This window comes from Scyliorhinus canicula, chromosome 18 (genome assembly GCF_902713615.1).
Source record: "Scyliorhinus canicula chromosome 18, sScyCan1.1, whole genome shotgun sequence".
In the NCBI taxonomy this organism is placed as follows: Eukaryota; Metazoa; Chordata; class Chondrichthyes; order Carcharhiniformes; family Scyliorhinidae; genus Scyliorhinus; species Scyliorhinus canicula.
The window spans coordinates 79,161,612-79,178,251 of NC_052163.1; the positions used below are offsets into that span (position 1 = coordinate 79,161,612).

At 43.5% G+C, this 16,640-nt stretch overlaps 1 protein-coding gene across 3 annotated transcripts in view; it reads right to left on the reverse strand.

The window, feature by feature from the left end:
* Nucleotides 1-16,640, reverse strand: part of plppr3a (phospholipid phosphatase related 3a) — a 120,921-nt gene that overhangs the window by 4,844 nt on the left and 99,437 nt on the right. For all 3 annotated transcript variants that reach the window (XM_038777324.1, XM_038777322.1, XM_038777325.1), the window contains exons 6-7: nucleotides 11,161-11,218; nucleotides 6,012-6,185 (exon numbers count right to left, since the gene is read on the reverse strand). In XM_038777324.1, the coding sequence (XP_038633252.1) occupies nucleotides 6,012-6,185; nucleotides 11,161-11,218 (232 nt within the window). The remainder of the gene's footprint in view (nucleotides 1-6,011; nucleotides 6,186-11,160; nucleotides 11,219-16,640) is intronic.

Here is a 16,640-nt window from a genome sequence, read left to right on the forward strand (position 1 = left end):
CCACTGAGAGGATATTCACCTCAATCTCTTGAGTGCATCAAGCCTTTGACTTGCTTTTCTGAACAGAATTATGCTGGAGGAGCTTAGAACAATGGTCTTGTATTGAACTTACAGACCATTCAGCCCAACTGATCTGTGCTACAATGAGCCTCCTCGCAAATATTTTTTCTCAGTAGACTGAAAGTATAAATTACTGAGGAAGAGTTCATGGTTTATAGTCTTCTGAGCATAAAAGGTTGAAGAGATGAAGCACTTTAACAGGATAAAGGGATTTGATTGGATAAATAAAATAAATTATTTCCTCTGTTGGAGGAATCCAAAAAGGCTGCTAATGGTTTAGCACAATGCTAAATCGCTGGCTTTGAAAGCAGACCAAGGCAGGCCAACAGCATGGTTCAAATCCCATACCAGCCTTCCCGGAATATGGCGACTCGGGGCTTTTCACAGTAACTTCATTTGAAGCCTACCTGTGACAATAAGCGGTTTTCATTTCATTTCAGAATGCGAAGGACGCATTGAAATCTTCAAGACTGAGATGGCTAAATGTTTTTGTTAAGTGAGTTCAGCATAGGATACAGAATTAAGGCAGGTAACTGTGCTGAGGTATAGATCTGCTATGCTGTAACCAAATGGTGGAACAGTCTGAAAGGGCTGAATGGCCTCCTTCTATTTACAGCTTTGTAAAATACTCTAAAAACTGGTACCATATAGTGCACACACTTCTAATGGTGGGCTGCAATCCCTTTCAAATGGCAATGTCCTCACATCAAATCACACTTTACATTACAATCCCACAGATACATCAATGCTGGAATGACTTGGTATCTCAGTTAATGATTTTATTTACTTCTGACTGTGCAAATAGCACTCATCCTTTCTCGAGTTTCACTTGAAGAAAAGATTAAGAATTGCTTCAGTAAACCAGTATATTGTTGCAACATTTGCTAAGCTATAATTATCCAAGAACCTTCATCACTATTCAAGTCCAGATGTATAATTAATGGCCATAGTAACTATGGTAAAGGTCTCCACGGAAACAACTGGTTGGCAGATGTTGCAGTGGGTAACTATGAATTACTTCACTATTCAGCCTATCCCCTCACTCGGCAGTGTCCCTCAGCAAGGTGCAACATATATGTTGGTCTCGACTTGCAATTTGATTGACACTTTTCAGATGGGTTCACTGAAGGATAAGAGGAACGCAGGAGGAACCTGGTGAACAGCAGCAACAGCAATGCAGTCAAGAGAAAGGGCCAACAAATCAGCACCAATTTCTTGATGGGAGTTTTGTTCCCTGGATGGCACAGAAAATCAAGAATCTAAGAATAATCATGGCTCATTATCATCACGGTAGCACAGTGGTTAGCACTGTTGCTTCACAGCGCCAGAGTCCCAAGTTCAATTTCCGGCTTGGGTCTGTGAGGAGTCTGCACGTTCTCCCCGTGTCTGTGTGGGTTTCCTCCAGGTGCTCCGGTTTCCTCCCATAAGTTCCAAAAGACGTGCTGTTAGGTAAATTGGTCATCTGGATTCTCCCTCAGTGTATCTCTCTCATGGAATCATAGATCCCTACAGTGCAAAAAGAAGCCATTTGGCACATCGAGCCTGCACTGACCCTTTGAAAGACCTAGGTCCAATCCCCCACCCTTTCCCTGTAATCCCACCCAATCTTTGGGAACTTGGGGCAATTTAGCATGGGCAGTTTACCTAGCCTGCACATCTTTGGACTGTGGGAGGAAACCGGAGCACCCGGTGGAAACCCACGCAGACACGGGGAGAACGTGCAAACTCCATACAGACAGTTACCTAAGGTTGGAATCGAACCCAGGTCCCTGGCGCTGTGAGGTAGCAGTACTAACCACTGTCCCACCCTTTCAGGTTAACTATGTCTCCTTTAACCATATCTCCTTTCAGGATAACCAGCGTTTCACTTGTACCTCCTCCAATTTGGCCTATTGTATTCGCTGCTCCCAATGTGGTCTCCTCTACATTGGGGAGAATAAACACAGACTGGGTGACTGCTTTGTGAAACATCTTCAGTCCATCCACAGACTGGGTGACTGCATTGTGAAACACCTTCCTTTCATCCACAAGCATAACCCCATCTTCCAGTCTTTGCCATTTAAACTCAGCATCCTGCCCACAAGCCTGACCTAGGCCTGCTGCAATGCTCCAGTGAAGCCCAATGCAAACTGGAAGAGCAACACCTCATCATCTGATTAACCACATTGCAGCCTTCCGGACTGAACAGCTTTAGGCTGCACCTTGACTCCCCACTTTTGTTTTGTGTTACTCGATTACCCTGGCTTGTCCCACCACAACTTACCCCTCCCCTCATGGCCACTTGTCCGTTATTATTCAGTTTTGCTCCTACTGATCTTTATTCGCCTCCTAAATTGTTCTGCAATCCTATCTTTGCCACTATTAATGCTCTTTAGTCTCTACTGGCACAATTTACAACCCCTTTGTCTCATGTCCATGATACAGTTGTCAATCTCTCCTGGCCTCGCACACAACAGTGCGTGGTCAGCAAATGCAGTCATTCTAATATTCTCCTAGGCAGCCACTCACCTTATACCATCCAGAAACATGAACAAATTGAAAACTCTACTATCCATATCCGCACAAAATGCATCAAGTCCCGTTTATCCATCAACTGATTGACCTATATTGGCACTTGTTACACAATGCCTCAATTTTAAAATTACCATCCTTATTTTCAAATCCCTCCATGGCCTCCCTTCCCTATTTCTGTAACCTCCACCAGCCCCACAACCCTCTGAGATGTCCATGTACATCTAATTCTGGGTCCTAAGAATTCGCAGTGGAAGTTGCTTCAGCTGCCTGGTTCTTAAGTTCTGGGATTCCTTCCTTATACCTCTGCCTCACTAGCTCTCTCATCTTCTTAAGATATTCCTTGAAACCTACCTCTTTGTGATCTAATTTCTTATAAGTGATTTGGTGGCAATTTTTGTTTAGTAATGCTAATTCCTACAAAGTTATTGGGACATTTTATGAGGTCAAAGGCACAATATTAATGCAAGCGGATGTTGATAGATTTTCTGGTTCTCGATCATAAAATTGAGGTGTGAAGGGAGAACTGAGTGAGCCAGATACTGAGCCTTTCACTCCTAGAATCTGGAATCAAATCCAGGTCCAGTCTATTTAGGAAATAAGGAATTGGGCATTTAACTCTCATAACCTGCTCTGCAAACCAATAAGATCACGGTTGTTCCTCTACTTCATAATTAATGCCCAAAATTCTACCGTTTTCAGTGTTGAATATTTTTAATAACTGAATAAATCCCCTTTATTTCAGTCCTAAATGGCTAACCATAGGCTACCTATGTTCTCTAGTTCTCTTCTAGTTCTCTAGTTCTCTTCCTCCTGGCCATGAGGGGGAGGGGTGAATAGCCTCCTTCTGCACTGTAGGGATTTTATGGATCTATGAAAACAGCATAAGGGCCTTTGAGAATTTTACATGTTTCAATGAACTCCAGAGATTCTAGGCCCATTCTGCTCAATATATCCTTGTATCAAACCCTCTTATCCAATCTATTGACTGGAAGGATTCTTTGTGTAATAAGTTTGGATATGGGTTTTTAGAATCAATCACTAACTGGTCTTATTCACAAAGGCAACAGGATGACTCAGGTAGGAAATTGGGAAAGTCACACTGACGCAATATAAAATGCTCTTCTGAAGTTTGGATTGGGCTGATGCTGTTGGGGCAGAGCACAGGGAGATCTTTATCTCCACTTGGCTGTGTTGTACTTGGTCTGGAAGTGCTTCTTCTGACTCTGGTTACCTGAAATGGGATCAGCTCCACACCCAATAGAGTGACTGCTTTTTCTAAATGTCTAAACTCATGGTGGTGTGACATAAGCTATGGTAAAATGCATCTTCATATAATTCATGCACAAGGCTATCTTGACAAAAATGATGCAGTACTTAGAGATAATTGGGACGAAATAGAGCCTGATTCTGGTGCCTTGATTTTGAAGGAACGAAGCTTGGATTCGGAATGTAAGTACTTTAATGAAAAGATAATTTTCCGTTAATGTCTCTTGGTGCCCAATTAAAGAGATACTTTGGTTCTAGGGCAAACTGCGTCTCCATTCTGGTGTTTCTTATTGATTGTACAGAATCAGAAACTGCCTTGTTAATAAACATTCAATCACTCAGCCTGGAAGTGGGTTACATTGAATCAAAATGCTTTAGTGCAGCAATGAGGACTAGGCTAACAATTAGAAAAAAATATCAATTGTAATAGGCCTGTAAATAGAATGCCAGCACAATAAAACTGGAAGCTGATTGGCCTCTGAGGTGACTGTTTGGGCTGACATAATGAGCATAATGATAATGATCATAATTAACTATTCACACTGTCTGTTCTGGAGCTTCCGGATTTAGGGCAGCACAGTGGTTAGCACTGCTACCTCACAGCACCAGGGACCTGAGTTCGATTCTGACCTTGGGTGACTGCCTGTGTGGAGTTTGCATGTTCTCCTCGTGTCTGCGTGGGTTTCCTCCGGGTGCTCTGGTTACCTCCCACAGTCCAAAGATGTGCAGCTTAGATAGATTGGGGATGCTAAATTGCCCCTTAGTGTCCAAAGGTTAGGTGGGTTTACTGGGATAGGGTGGGGGAGTGGGCCGAGGTTGGGTGCTCTATCAGGGGGTCGGTGCTTATTCGATGGACTGAATGGCTTCCTTCTGCATTGTAGGGTTACTGTAATTCTATGATTGTTAATTTGTTACAAGTTACAATTCTCAACTTTGTTTCGTTGGACAGGTTTTATGAAAGGGGCTACTCCTGATTGGGATCAATGTCCCGGATCAATGAGGAACAGCAATCACCACCCATTGCTGTTCCATTTGAACAATCCCCTGACTCGTGCTGCTCTGTATTTCTTCTGGGACCTTCCAAGTCTAGCTTTGCCAAAAATGCAGAATGCACGGTCCCTCAGAGAGATCCCTGGCTGTGAAGTAGAGCTATGGGGCGTTGATGCGGGGATGGATGGTGTGTGTGTTGGGGGGGGGGGGGGGGGGGGGGGGGGGCAGGATAAGACGCGCACCCTTTTTACTGTGCCAGCTGCCATAGGGAAGTTTAAATGTCCAGTTTGAATTATAGTGAATGGATGAGTGGATGCGTGAACGGATGAATGAACGAAGTAAGTCGGGTGACGATGCAGAGACCAGAATATTTGGCTCATTGTCCTTCATGCTGCCAGATATCAGCTATGGCTCAATGGGCAGCACTCTTCCCTGGGAGTCTGAACTCAAGTCCCACTCCGGAGGTCTGAGTATATAATCCAGGCTGATAGTTCAGTGTAATTCAGAGGGAGTTGGCGATACCATTTTTCAGATCAAATGTTAAACTGAGGCTCCATTGAGCCTCTCAGATAGATCCAAAAGGTCCCACAACACTATGTGAAGGGGGTTTCCGTGGGTGTCCTGGGCCAACATTTATTCTTCAACCAATACCAAAAAAACAAACAAATGATCTCGCCATTTATCTCATAGGATGGCTGGTGGGGTCTTGTCATGTGCACATTTTCCGACATGGGAACAGTGACTCCAGTTAAAAAGTACTGTTTTGGCTGTAAAATGCTTTGGATCAAAGCCCTGGACGTGGCTGCAAGGCTAAAAGTTTTTTTTTCTCCAATTTCAAATGCTCTCCCACTGAGGTTCTGGAGAGGTGAATTTGCTCAGAGCATCTCCTGATCACTCATCCTGTGTTTGTCAGCGGTCCATTTGTAGGAGAGGTGGCAGAGTGAGAGAGACTTTGCAGAAACGGACCCCCCCATCCCCCAGCCCCCCGCCCTCCACCCCGCTCCTCCATCCCCTAATCCACAGCCCCCATCTCCCACGCCTCATCCATCCCTCCCATCCTTTCCTCCATCCCCTCCATCCCCCTCCCCCATCCCCACACCCCACAGTGTAAATTTTCTCTCCATATTCGAGAATACAACATTTACAATTATGTGATGGGCTCCGAGCTACTGGTCACTCACCAGATATGCAGCGATCCCTGCCCCAAAGATGAAGCCGACATACACATCCACAGGGTGACTCCTGTATTGGGTAATCTGTGTCAGACCACAAATCCCTGCAGCAATTGCAAAGGCAAAAACCAGCATTGGCTTTAGGAGTTTGGTGCAGTCAGATATCGTTGAGTTAAAGTACATCTGGAAAAAAAGAGCATAAAGATTTTGTTCAGCCGCTTGACATGTTCCATCATTTAGTCGGGTCAATGGTTGATCACTATCTCAATTCCATTCACAAACCTGAGCTCCATATCTCTTGATTTCTTTCCTCCGACATCTATTGATCTCAGTCTTGAAAGTTCCAATAGTCGCACCACTACAGACTTTTGATGAAGAGAATTCATCATCCCTCCAAAGTGCTTCCTGATTGTCCTTCAAAACGGCTGAGCAATTATTTTAAAATTATGCCCTGTCATTCTTGATTCTGTCGTTACAGCAAATTGTTTCTCCATTTCTACCTTATCAAATTATTTTAATGTTATAAGCACTTGATAAAATCATATTACACTTTCAAATCTCACAGGAAATCAAGACAAATCTATGCAATCTGCCCTCATAATTTAATCCTTTAATCTCAATACACAAATGACATCTAATGTGACAATGAAAAAGGTAAACTATCCCATTTATTCTTTCTTGATGAATCTGCAAACTTCGACATGATTGTCCTCCACCATCGACCTCCAACATCTCTCCACCAGCAGCCAGCTGGCTGGGTCTCCACTTGTCTGCTTCCATTCTTTTCTATCTTATCATAGTAAGAAGTCTTACAACACCAGGCTAAAGTCCAACAGGTTTGTTTCAAATCACTAGCTTTCAGAGCACTGCTCCTTCCTCAGGGGAGTGAAGAGGTAGGTTCCAGAAACATATATATAGACAAAGTCAACGATGCAAGCCGATACTTTGAATGCGAGCATTTGCAGGTAATTAAGTCTTTACAGATCCAGAAGGAGGGGTAACCCCAGGTTAAAGAGGTGTGAATTGTCTCAAGCCAGGAGAGTTGGTAGGATTTTGCATGCCCAGGCCAGATGGTGGGGGTTGAATGTAATGCGACATGAATCCAAAGTCCCTGTTATAAAAATAACTGGTTGTTGTTATGTTGGCATTATCCTGGCGAATCTGTCCTATACCTCTCCATGGCTGATCGACCCCTCCTAAGATCCAACAGCAGAACTCAATGCATTATTCTGGACAGAGTCTGGCCAAGTAATAAGAACGTAAGAACTAGGAGCAGGAGTAGGCCATCTGGCCCCTCGAGCCTGCTCCGCCATTCAATTAGATCATGGCTGATCTTTAGTGGACTCAGCTCCACTTTCCGGCCCGAACACCATAACCCTTAATCCCTTTATTCTTCAAAAAACTATCTATCTTTACCTTAAAAACATGTAATGAAGGAGCCTCAACTGCTTCACTGGGCAAGGAATTCCATAGATTCACAACCCTTTGGGTGAAGAAGTTCCTCCTAAACTCAGTCCTAAATCTACTTCCCCTTATTTTGAGGCTATGCCCCCTAGTTCTGCTGTCACCCGCCAGTGGAAACAACCTGCCCGCATCTATCCTATCTATTCCCTTCATAATTTTAAATGTTTCTATAAGATCCCCCCTCATCCTTCTAAATTCCAACGAGTACAGTCCCAGTCTACTCAACCTCTCCTCATAATCCAACCCCTTCAGCTCTGGGATTAACCTAGTGAATCTCCTCTGCACACCCTCCAGCGCCAGTACGTCCTTTCTCAAGTAAGGAGACCAAAACTGAACACAATACTCCAGGTGTGGCCGCACTAACACCTTATACAATTGCAACATAACCTCCCTAGTCTTAAACTCCATCCCTCTAGCAATGAAGGACAAAATTCCATTTGCCTTCTTAATCACCTGTTGCACTTGTAAACCAACCTTCTGTGACTCATGCACTAGCACACCCAAGTCTCTCTGAACAGCGGCATGCTTTAATATTTTATCGTTTAAATAATAATCCCGTTTGCTGTTATTCCTACCAAAATGGATAACCTCACATTTGTCAACATTGTATTCCATCTGCCAGACCTGAGCCCATTCACTTAACCTATCCAAATCCCTCTGCAGACTTCCAGTATCCTCTGCACTTTTCGCTTTACCACTCATCTTAGTGTCATCTGCAAACTTGGACACATTGCCCTTGGTCCCCAACTCCAAATCATCAATGTAAATTGTGAACAATTGTGGGCCCAACACGGATCCCTGAGGGACACCACTAGCTACTGATTGCCAACCAGAGAAACACCCATTTATCCCAACTCTTTGCTTTCTATTAATTAACCAATCCTCTATCCATGCTACTACTTTACCCTTAATGCCATGCATCTTTATCTTATGCAGCAACCTTTTGTGTGGCACCTTGTCAAAGGCTTTCTGGAAATCCAGATATACCACATCCATCGGCTCCCCGTTATCTACTGCACTGGTAATGTCCTCAAAAAATTCCACTAAATTAGTTAGGCATGACCTGCCTTTAACGAACCCATGCTGCGTCTGCCCAATGGGACAATTTCTATCCAGATGCCTCGCAATTTCTTCCTTGATGATAGATTCCAGCATCTTCCCTATTACCGAAGTTAAACTCACTGGCCTATAATTTCCTGCTTTCTGTCTACCTCCTTTTTTAAACAGTGGCGTCACGTTTGCTAATTTCCAATCCGCTGGGACCACCCCAGAGTCTAGTGAATTTTGGTAAATTATCACTAATGCATTTGCAATTTCCCTAGCCATCTCATTTAGCACTCTGGGATGCATTCCATCAGGGCCAGGAGACTTGTCTACCTTTAGCCCCATTAGCTTGTCCATCACTACCTCCTTAGTGATAACAATCCTCTCAAGGTCCTCACCTTTCATAGCCTCATTTCTATCAGTCGCTGGCATGTTATTTGTGTCTTCCACTGTGAAGACCGACCCAAAAACCTGTTCAGTTCCTCAGCCATTTCCTCATTTCCCATTATTAAAACTCCCTTCTCATCCTCTAAAGGACCAATATTTACCTTAGCCACTCTTTTTTGTCTTATATATTTGTAAAAACTTTTACTGTCTGTTTTTATATTCTGAGCAAGTTTACTCTCATACTCTATCTTACTCTTCTTTATAGCTTTTTCAGTAGCTTTCTGTTGCCCCCTAAAGATTTCCCAGTCCTCTAATCTCCCAGCAATCTTTGCCACTTTATATGCTTTTTCCTTCAATTTGATACTCTCCCTTATTTCCTTAGATATCCACGGTCGATTTTCCCTCTTTCTTCCGTCCTTCCTTTTTGTTGGTATAAACCTTTGCTGAGCACTGTGAAAAATCGCTTGGAAGGTTCTCCACTGTTCCTCAACTGTTCCACCATAAAGTCTTAGCTCCCAGTCTACCTTAGCTAGTTCTTCTCTCATCCCCTTGTAATCTCCTTTGTTTAAACACAAAACACTAGTATTTGATTTTACTTTCTCACCCTCCATCTGTATTTTAAATTCCACCATATTGTGATCGCTCCTTCCGAGAGGATCCCTAACTATGAGATCATGAATCAATCCTGTCTCATTACACAGGACAAGATCTAGGACCGCTTGTTCCCTCGTAGGTTCCATTACATACTGTTCTAGGAAACTATCGCGGATACATTCTATAAACTCCTCCTCACAGTTGCCTTGACCGACCTGGTTAAACCAATCGACATGTAGATTAAAATCCCCCATGATAACTGCTGTACCATTTCTACATGCATCAGTTATTTCTTTGTTTATTGCCTGCCCCACCATCTCGTTACTATTTGGTGGCCGATAGACTACTCCTATCAGTGACTTTTTCGCCTTACTATTCCTGATTTCCACCCAAATGGATTCAACCTTATCCTCCATAGCACCGATGTCATCCCTTACTATTGCCCGGATGTCATCCTTAAATAACAGAGCAACACCACCTCCCTTACCATCCACTCTGTCCTTCCGAATAGTTTGACACCCTCGGATATTTAACTCCCAGTCGTGACCATCCTTTAACCATGTTTCAGTAATGGCCACTAAATCATAGTCATTTACGATGATTTGTGCCACCAACTCATTTACTTTATTCCGAATACTACGAGCATTCAGGTAAAGTACACTCATGTTGGTTTTTTTACCTCTGTTTTGAATCTTAACATCTCCAGTTTTATTCCTTTTGTTATTACTGGGCCTATTCACTGTGCTCCCCTCAGTCACTGTACCTTGTACTGTCGCCCTTATGGATTTCTGACTATGTCTTCTCTGCCTTGCACTTTTCCCCTTACTTCCTTTTGTTTCTGTCCCTGTTTTACTACCTTCCAACTTCCAGCATTGGTTCCCATCCCCCTGCCACATTAGTTTAAACCCTCCCCAACAGCTCTAGAAAACACCCCCCCTAGGACATCGGTTCCAGTCCTGCCCAAGTGCAGACCGTCCGGTTTGTACTGGTCCCACCTCCCCCAGAAGCGGTCCCAATGCCCAAGGAATTTGAATCCCTCCCTCTTGCACCATCTCTCGAGCCACGCATTCATCCTATCTATCCTGACATTCCTACTCTGACTAGCTCGTGGCACTGGTAGCAATCCTGAGATTACTACCTTTGAGGTCCTACTTTTTAGTTTAACTCCTAACTCCCTGAATTCCGCTTGTAGGACCTCATCCTGTTTTTTACCTATATCGTTGGTGCCTATGTGCACCACGACAGCTGGCCTAATGCAGGTGAAGACAGGTGCAAGTGACACAAAGTTAGTTCAGATTACAAGAGAGGACGATCATTACACCCCAGGGCAATGCTAGTGTGTAATTACTTGTTAAATAGTGTTATCGAACCCCTGAACACAAACTCTTAGGCTATTTAAGATGTTGGTCACTATTTCCTTGCCAATAAAACATCTAAATTCCAAAAATTACACCAGGGATTGGGAACAGTCAGACTAAATATAATGGAAATGAGCTGGATCAGCGAGAAGCCACATAATAGAGTGATTGAGGCATTCACAAATTCTATGAAAAGTGAATGAATTGAGATTCTGTGGAAATTTAGAGGAACAAAATAATGATAATTGCACTTCATGTAAAATTATAACAGTCCTTCTTCCAGTGTTGATCCAAAGAAATGAGGGACTCACCGAGATATACACCGCTGCGAAGGCTGAGATTGTGGCATGTTGGGAAGGGAAGCTTTTCCTGTGGATCAAACATAATGAAGATTTATGCAAAACACACTCAGCCCATTGTTTATTTCAGTCCTGTGATCAGTAATTCTTCCTCTTGTTTATAAAACAACTGTCTTTACTCATCATAGCATGTGTTCTTTCAATAGAAGAAAGAATAAAGTGAAGTGAGGTTTCACTGGCAGTATTCTAGTAAAGTTGCTATCATCCCAGATGCCCATAGGCAAAGAGGGGAGCTAACTGGTGGTGATTTAACCCGAGGATCACCACACCTCAGGTGAAGGGCAAGCTTCAGAAGACAGGGCCTTCACGAATAACCTTAACCAGTACAGGAATTGAACCCACGCTGTTGATCTGCATCACAAACAAGCTGCCCAGCCATCTGAGCTAAACCAGGCCCCCATAGTAAAAGTCATCATAGTCCCAGATGACCATTGGCTGCTCTCCTCTTTGAGAGGGAGAGCTGGCCGGTGGTGACTTACTCTGAGGGTCAACCAAACCTCAGGCGAGGGGCATGATTGAGAAGGTGGAGCCTCCATGAGTTACCTCAATCTTAGTGCCATTGAACTGAGTGACATAGGTCACTGATTTTCATCAGGTTTACTATGATTTTCAGTGGGATTTACCTACAGTAGGTCATGTTCGGGTGAATTTTTAATGTAACATTATTTTTTTCCAATTACTCACCATCAATCAAACCAACTGTTAGAAATGTGGACGTTCATGGTCATGGTTCTTTGCCACCCAGGCTCAAATACTCATCGGTGCATGAGAACACCTCAGATACAAAGGAAAATAGGAGTGGACAGAGGCCTTTCAACAATTGGAGGAGCCTTTCCTACCACTTAGTTAGGTGATCCAGATCTTATAACTAATTGCCCACTTTGGTTCCATAGAAATCATCAAACTCTGTTTTGAAATTTTCAACTGACCTCCCCAGACTCAATAGCTTTTTTGGGAGGAGCGAAAGTTCCAGATTTCTCCTACCCCTTTTGTAAAAGAGTGTTTCCTGAACAACCTAGCTCCATTTTAAGATTATGCCCCTTTATTACAATTAGAATAAACAGTTTCTCTCCATTTATCCTCATATAATCACACCTCATTTACAGCTTTGGTAATGTGGAGGTGCGGTCTTGTGGGTAGCGTCCCTGCCTCTGAGCCAGAGCTCCGGGTTCAAGTACCACCCCTGAGACTTGACGGCCAAGGAAAGTGGGTTCATAACGCGGCCAAACAGCACAGGTAACAAATTGTAAATCCTTCCAAACACACGGAAGTGGCAGACGGTAAGCGCGGGAGAAATTCCTGGTCAGCCATGTGATGGAATGAATGTTGATGCCTCCACCATCACTATCCAGAGCTGCAGACTACAACATGCATAGAGCAGGATGATGCCATTGCAGTGCAGGTTCCCTGAATGAACCAGAACGCACCATCACACTTGAGAGAATACACGGCTAATGTATGCAACTTTTCTTCGTAACATAGCAAGTGGACTTACAAGAATGAGGAAAAGACCAGCTGCTCTCAAACATGCCCCTCCCACACCCAATGATGGCTAACATTTTCCCACTGCTCCCTTAAATAAACAAAACTAAGAGATTATTTAAAAAGAACTCCTTGAGTCATTTAACATAACCTCAAAATATGGGTGGGATTTGTTCCCCCAGCCCTGAGTTTTTTGATGGCGTGTCGTTCGGTGCCGGCGGGGTTCCATTCTCCTGCAACTTGTCAATGGGAAGCCCACAGAAGGGGGTGCACTAGGTGCACTGCCAGCGGGAAAAGGGATTCCCAATGAACAGAGAACTCCGCCCATGATCATTGGATGCAATGAAACATACACAAGCTATTCTTTATTCATTTCCGAGTGTTGAATTGCATCTCTTAAGGATTCTCAGTTTACTTTTCATTAATTCAGTCATTGAGATTTCAAGCTCTCGTATCCTGATATGGTACAGAATAGCCTCCTAGATGCCACAGTGAAATAGGCTGTGAGAAAAGCAATGGCTGAAAAACGTGCTAAACGAGCGCTAAGCTCTTGCCGATTCAAGGAACTGGGCTGTTAACATAGAGGAGATGAAGGCGCTTTATGCAGATGAATTAGCACTACCATGGGACAGAAGCATATCCACTGTGCAACAGCATTGATCTCACTGGCCATGGCTGCAACTCAGGCTACACATAAAAAGGAGTTTTTACTGTTGCAGTTTTTATTTGACGGAATGAGAAATCAAATGAAAATCAATTCTCTTTAATCATGCAAGGTACTATTCTCTGACAAGTGAATAAACTTGCGGAAATCCCTTGCAGTGTACATGATAAATAAGCTACTGGCATGAGTATGCAAATGCAGTCATTACTATTCATACTGAAGTGAAGCTGGGTCACACTGCCAAGGTGAAAAAGGAACAGATGTGGTCTCCAAATTATATGGCACAACTCACCAATTAAATATCTCACAATGTAAGAGATTCTCAATCACTTCAACATGCCTCCTAATAGGTGGCTGGAATAATTAGGATGTCCACTCATTGCAATCAAATTCATGTGGGATAATCGCTGATGAAATATTGCCCATTTCTCTGAGCTAAATGTCCCCTCAGGTTGTCCATAGTCCGCGATCTGAACGAACATCTTTCTGAAGCTTCCATCTCTCCTCATGCCCTCCTTGAGCTTTTCTTCGCCACTAGACCCACTTCCAATCCCACTAAACTGCTGACCAGTCACCCTCCCTCCCTCGATTCCATGTTAGCTGATAATGTTCACCGTTCATCTCTCCTTCAAGTTTGCCATCATCACAAATTCCTCCCTGCCACCCTGCCAAAAGAAGCAACACATGGCTCCTTGTCCTACGTTCAACTTCATTTTTCTCTGCAAAACCCATTAACTCCCATGTCCTTGCTCCTCCTTCCTGCACCTCTCTGAAATCTGTTGCCACTGTATTGAGTCGACAAAACTCGACCTCAACACCACCTGATATAATCCCTCCATTAGCTGGATTGTTCCACTGCTTGGCTGATAACCAATACTGGATCAACAGAAATGTGCTCCATTTGGGCAGCACGGTAGCATAGTGGTTAGCACAATGGCTTCACAGCACCAGGGTCCCAGGTTCGGTTCCCGGCTTGGGCCACTGTCTGTGCGGGGTCTGCATGTTCTCCCCGTGTCTGCGCGAGTTTCCTCCAGGTGCTCCAGTTTCCGCCCACAAGTCTGGAAAGACGTGCTTGTTAGGTGGATTGGACATTCTGAATTCTCCATCGGTGTACCCGAACAGGCGCCGGAATGTGGCGACTAGGGGCTTTTCACAGTAACTTCATTGCAGTGTTAATGTAAGCCTACTTGTGACAATAAAGATTATTAATATTAAAAATTAAATTATGGAAAAACAGATGCCATTGTCTTTGGGCCCAGCTTCAAATTCCATTCCCTAATCATTGACACCCATCCCATTCCTAAGGTTATAACCACACCATTTGCAATATTGGCATCTGATTTGACTCTGAAATGAGCTTCCACCTCCATAACATCACCCTTGTCAACCCCTACCTCAGCTTGTTTGCAGCTGAAAGTCTCATTCTTGCCCTTGTTACCTTTAGACTTAGCTATTCCAATGGACTTCTGGTTGATCATCTGTCTTACCCCCCTCCATAAATTTGAGCGCATTCAAATCTCTTCTTCCATACCCTAACCCTCAGGAAGTCCTATTCACTCATAACCACTGTGATTGACGGCTCCCAATCCGACACTATCTCTTCAACCTGCTCTAGACCAATGACCCGCTGAGATATTGTGAAGGAAAGGATTTGCTCTATGCTCCAATTGACCATCAATTGACCCTTTTGGGGTCAAATATCCCTGATTTTCACTACCTGTTGTGAGGAAAAGTGCTTCCTTATCTCGCTCCTAAATGGCGTGGCTCTGATTTTAAGATTATATACCCTTGTTCTTGATTTCCTCATAGAAGGAATTGTTTCTCTGTACCCATCTTGGAGAATTTTTTTAATACTTGGAGGATCTCAACCAGATCTTTCCAAATCTAAACTCAAGGTTATACAAGCCTGGTTTATGCAATCTTGCCTCATAATTTAAAGCTACGATTCCCAGTATCATTAGCATTTCTTTATTTTTAAAAAAAATCTATAAAATACTCTGAGTTTTCAATTTAGGTCTCTGAGGCAGTATTTCCAAGTTTAAAAAAAATAAATTTAGTGTACCCAGTTCATTTTTTTTCCAATTAAGGGGCAATTTAATGTGTCCAATCAATCTAGCCTGCACATCTTTGGGTTGTGGGGGCGGAACCCACGCAAACACGGGGAGAATGTGCAAACTCCACACGGTGGAGTGGAGAGTGACTCAGAGCCAGGATCGAAGCTGGGACCTCAGCGCCATGAGGCTGCAGAGCTAACCCACTGCGCCACCGTGCTGCCCCAGTATTTCCAAGGTTAAAGGTTGAGGCACCAATTGACTGTCCCTGTTCTTGCTCTCGAAGGAGTGCAGTGAACGTTTACCAGACTGATTCAAGGAATGGCGGGACTGTCATATGAGGAGAGATTGACTAGGTTGGGATTATTCTCGCTGGAGTTCAGAAGAATGAGGGGGGGTGGGGGGGATCTCATAGAGACTTATAAAATTCTAACAGGACTACACAGGGTAGATGCAGGGACGATATTACCAATGATAGGTGTGTCCAGAATCATGGGTCATAGTCTGAGAATTGAGGATAAACCATTTTGGACAGAGATAAGGAGACATTTCTTCACACAAAGAGTGGTGAGCCTGTGGAATTCATTACCACGGAAGTAGTTGATTCTAAAAGATTGAATATATGCACGAGGCGGTTGGATATAGCACTTGAGGAGAATGGGATCAAAGGCTATGGGGAGAAAGCAGGATTAGGCTATTGAGTTGCATGATCAGCCATGATCGTGATGAATGGTGGAGCAGGCTTGAAGGGTCAAAAAGCCTCCTTCTGCTCCGATCTTCTATGTATCTATGTAACCTACCCCGCTGATGTTTTGATTGTTTGTGCATTATAATCATGTCAGATCTTTACCCTATGCCAAAAGGATTCGCAATTCACAAAGAATTCAAATGTATTTTAATAGCTAGACTCTGATTTCTCTGCTTCCAGTTGCTTAATATTCCAATCATTCCCTGCTATCTGGCAACCAGAGTTTAATCTAATAACAGCAGTTACATTCCTTGCTGTCTCTCATGTCGAGGCTGCAGACATTTAGTTTGGTGTTTGTCCCTATTCTTACTGTCAAATATTTGGATATTTCACAAAATTCTAATAATCTTGGCTCTGGTGCTCCTGAGTTGTCAAGGTAGAATTCTTGTCTGCTAATGTGACTTGTTTTCCTGACTTGCTAACAATCACGAGCTGTTGACAGCTGAGATTTCCCTACTCTCCTATTCACACCTCAATGTTCCTCGGT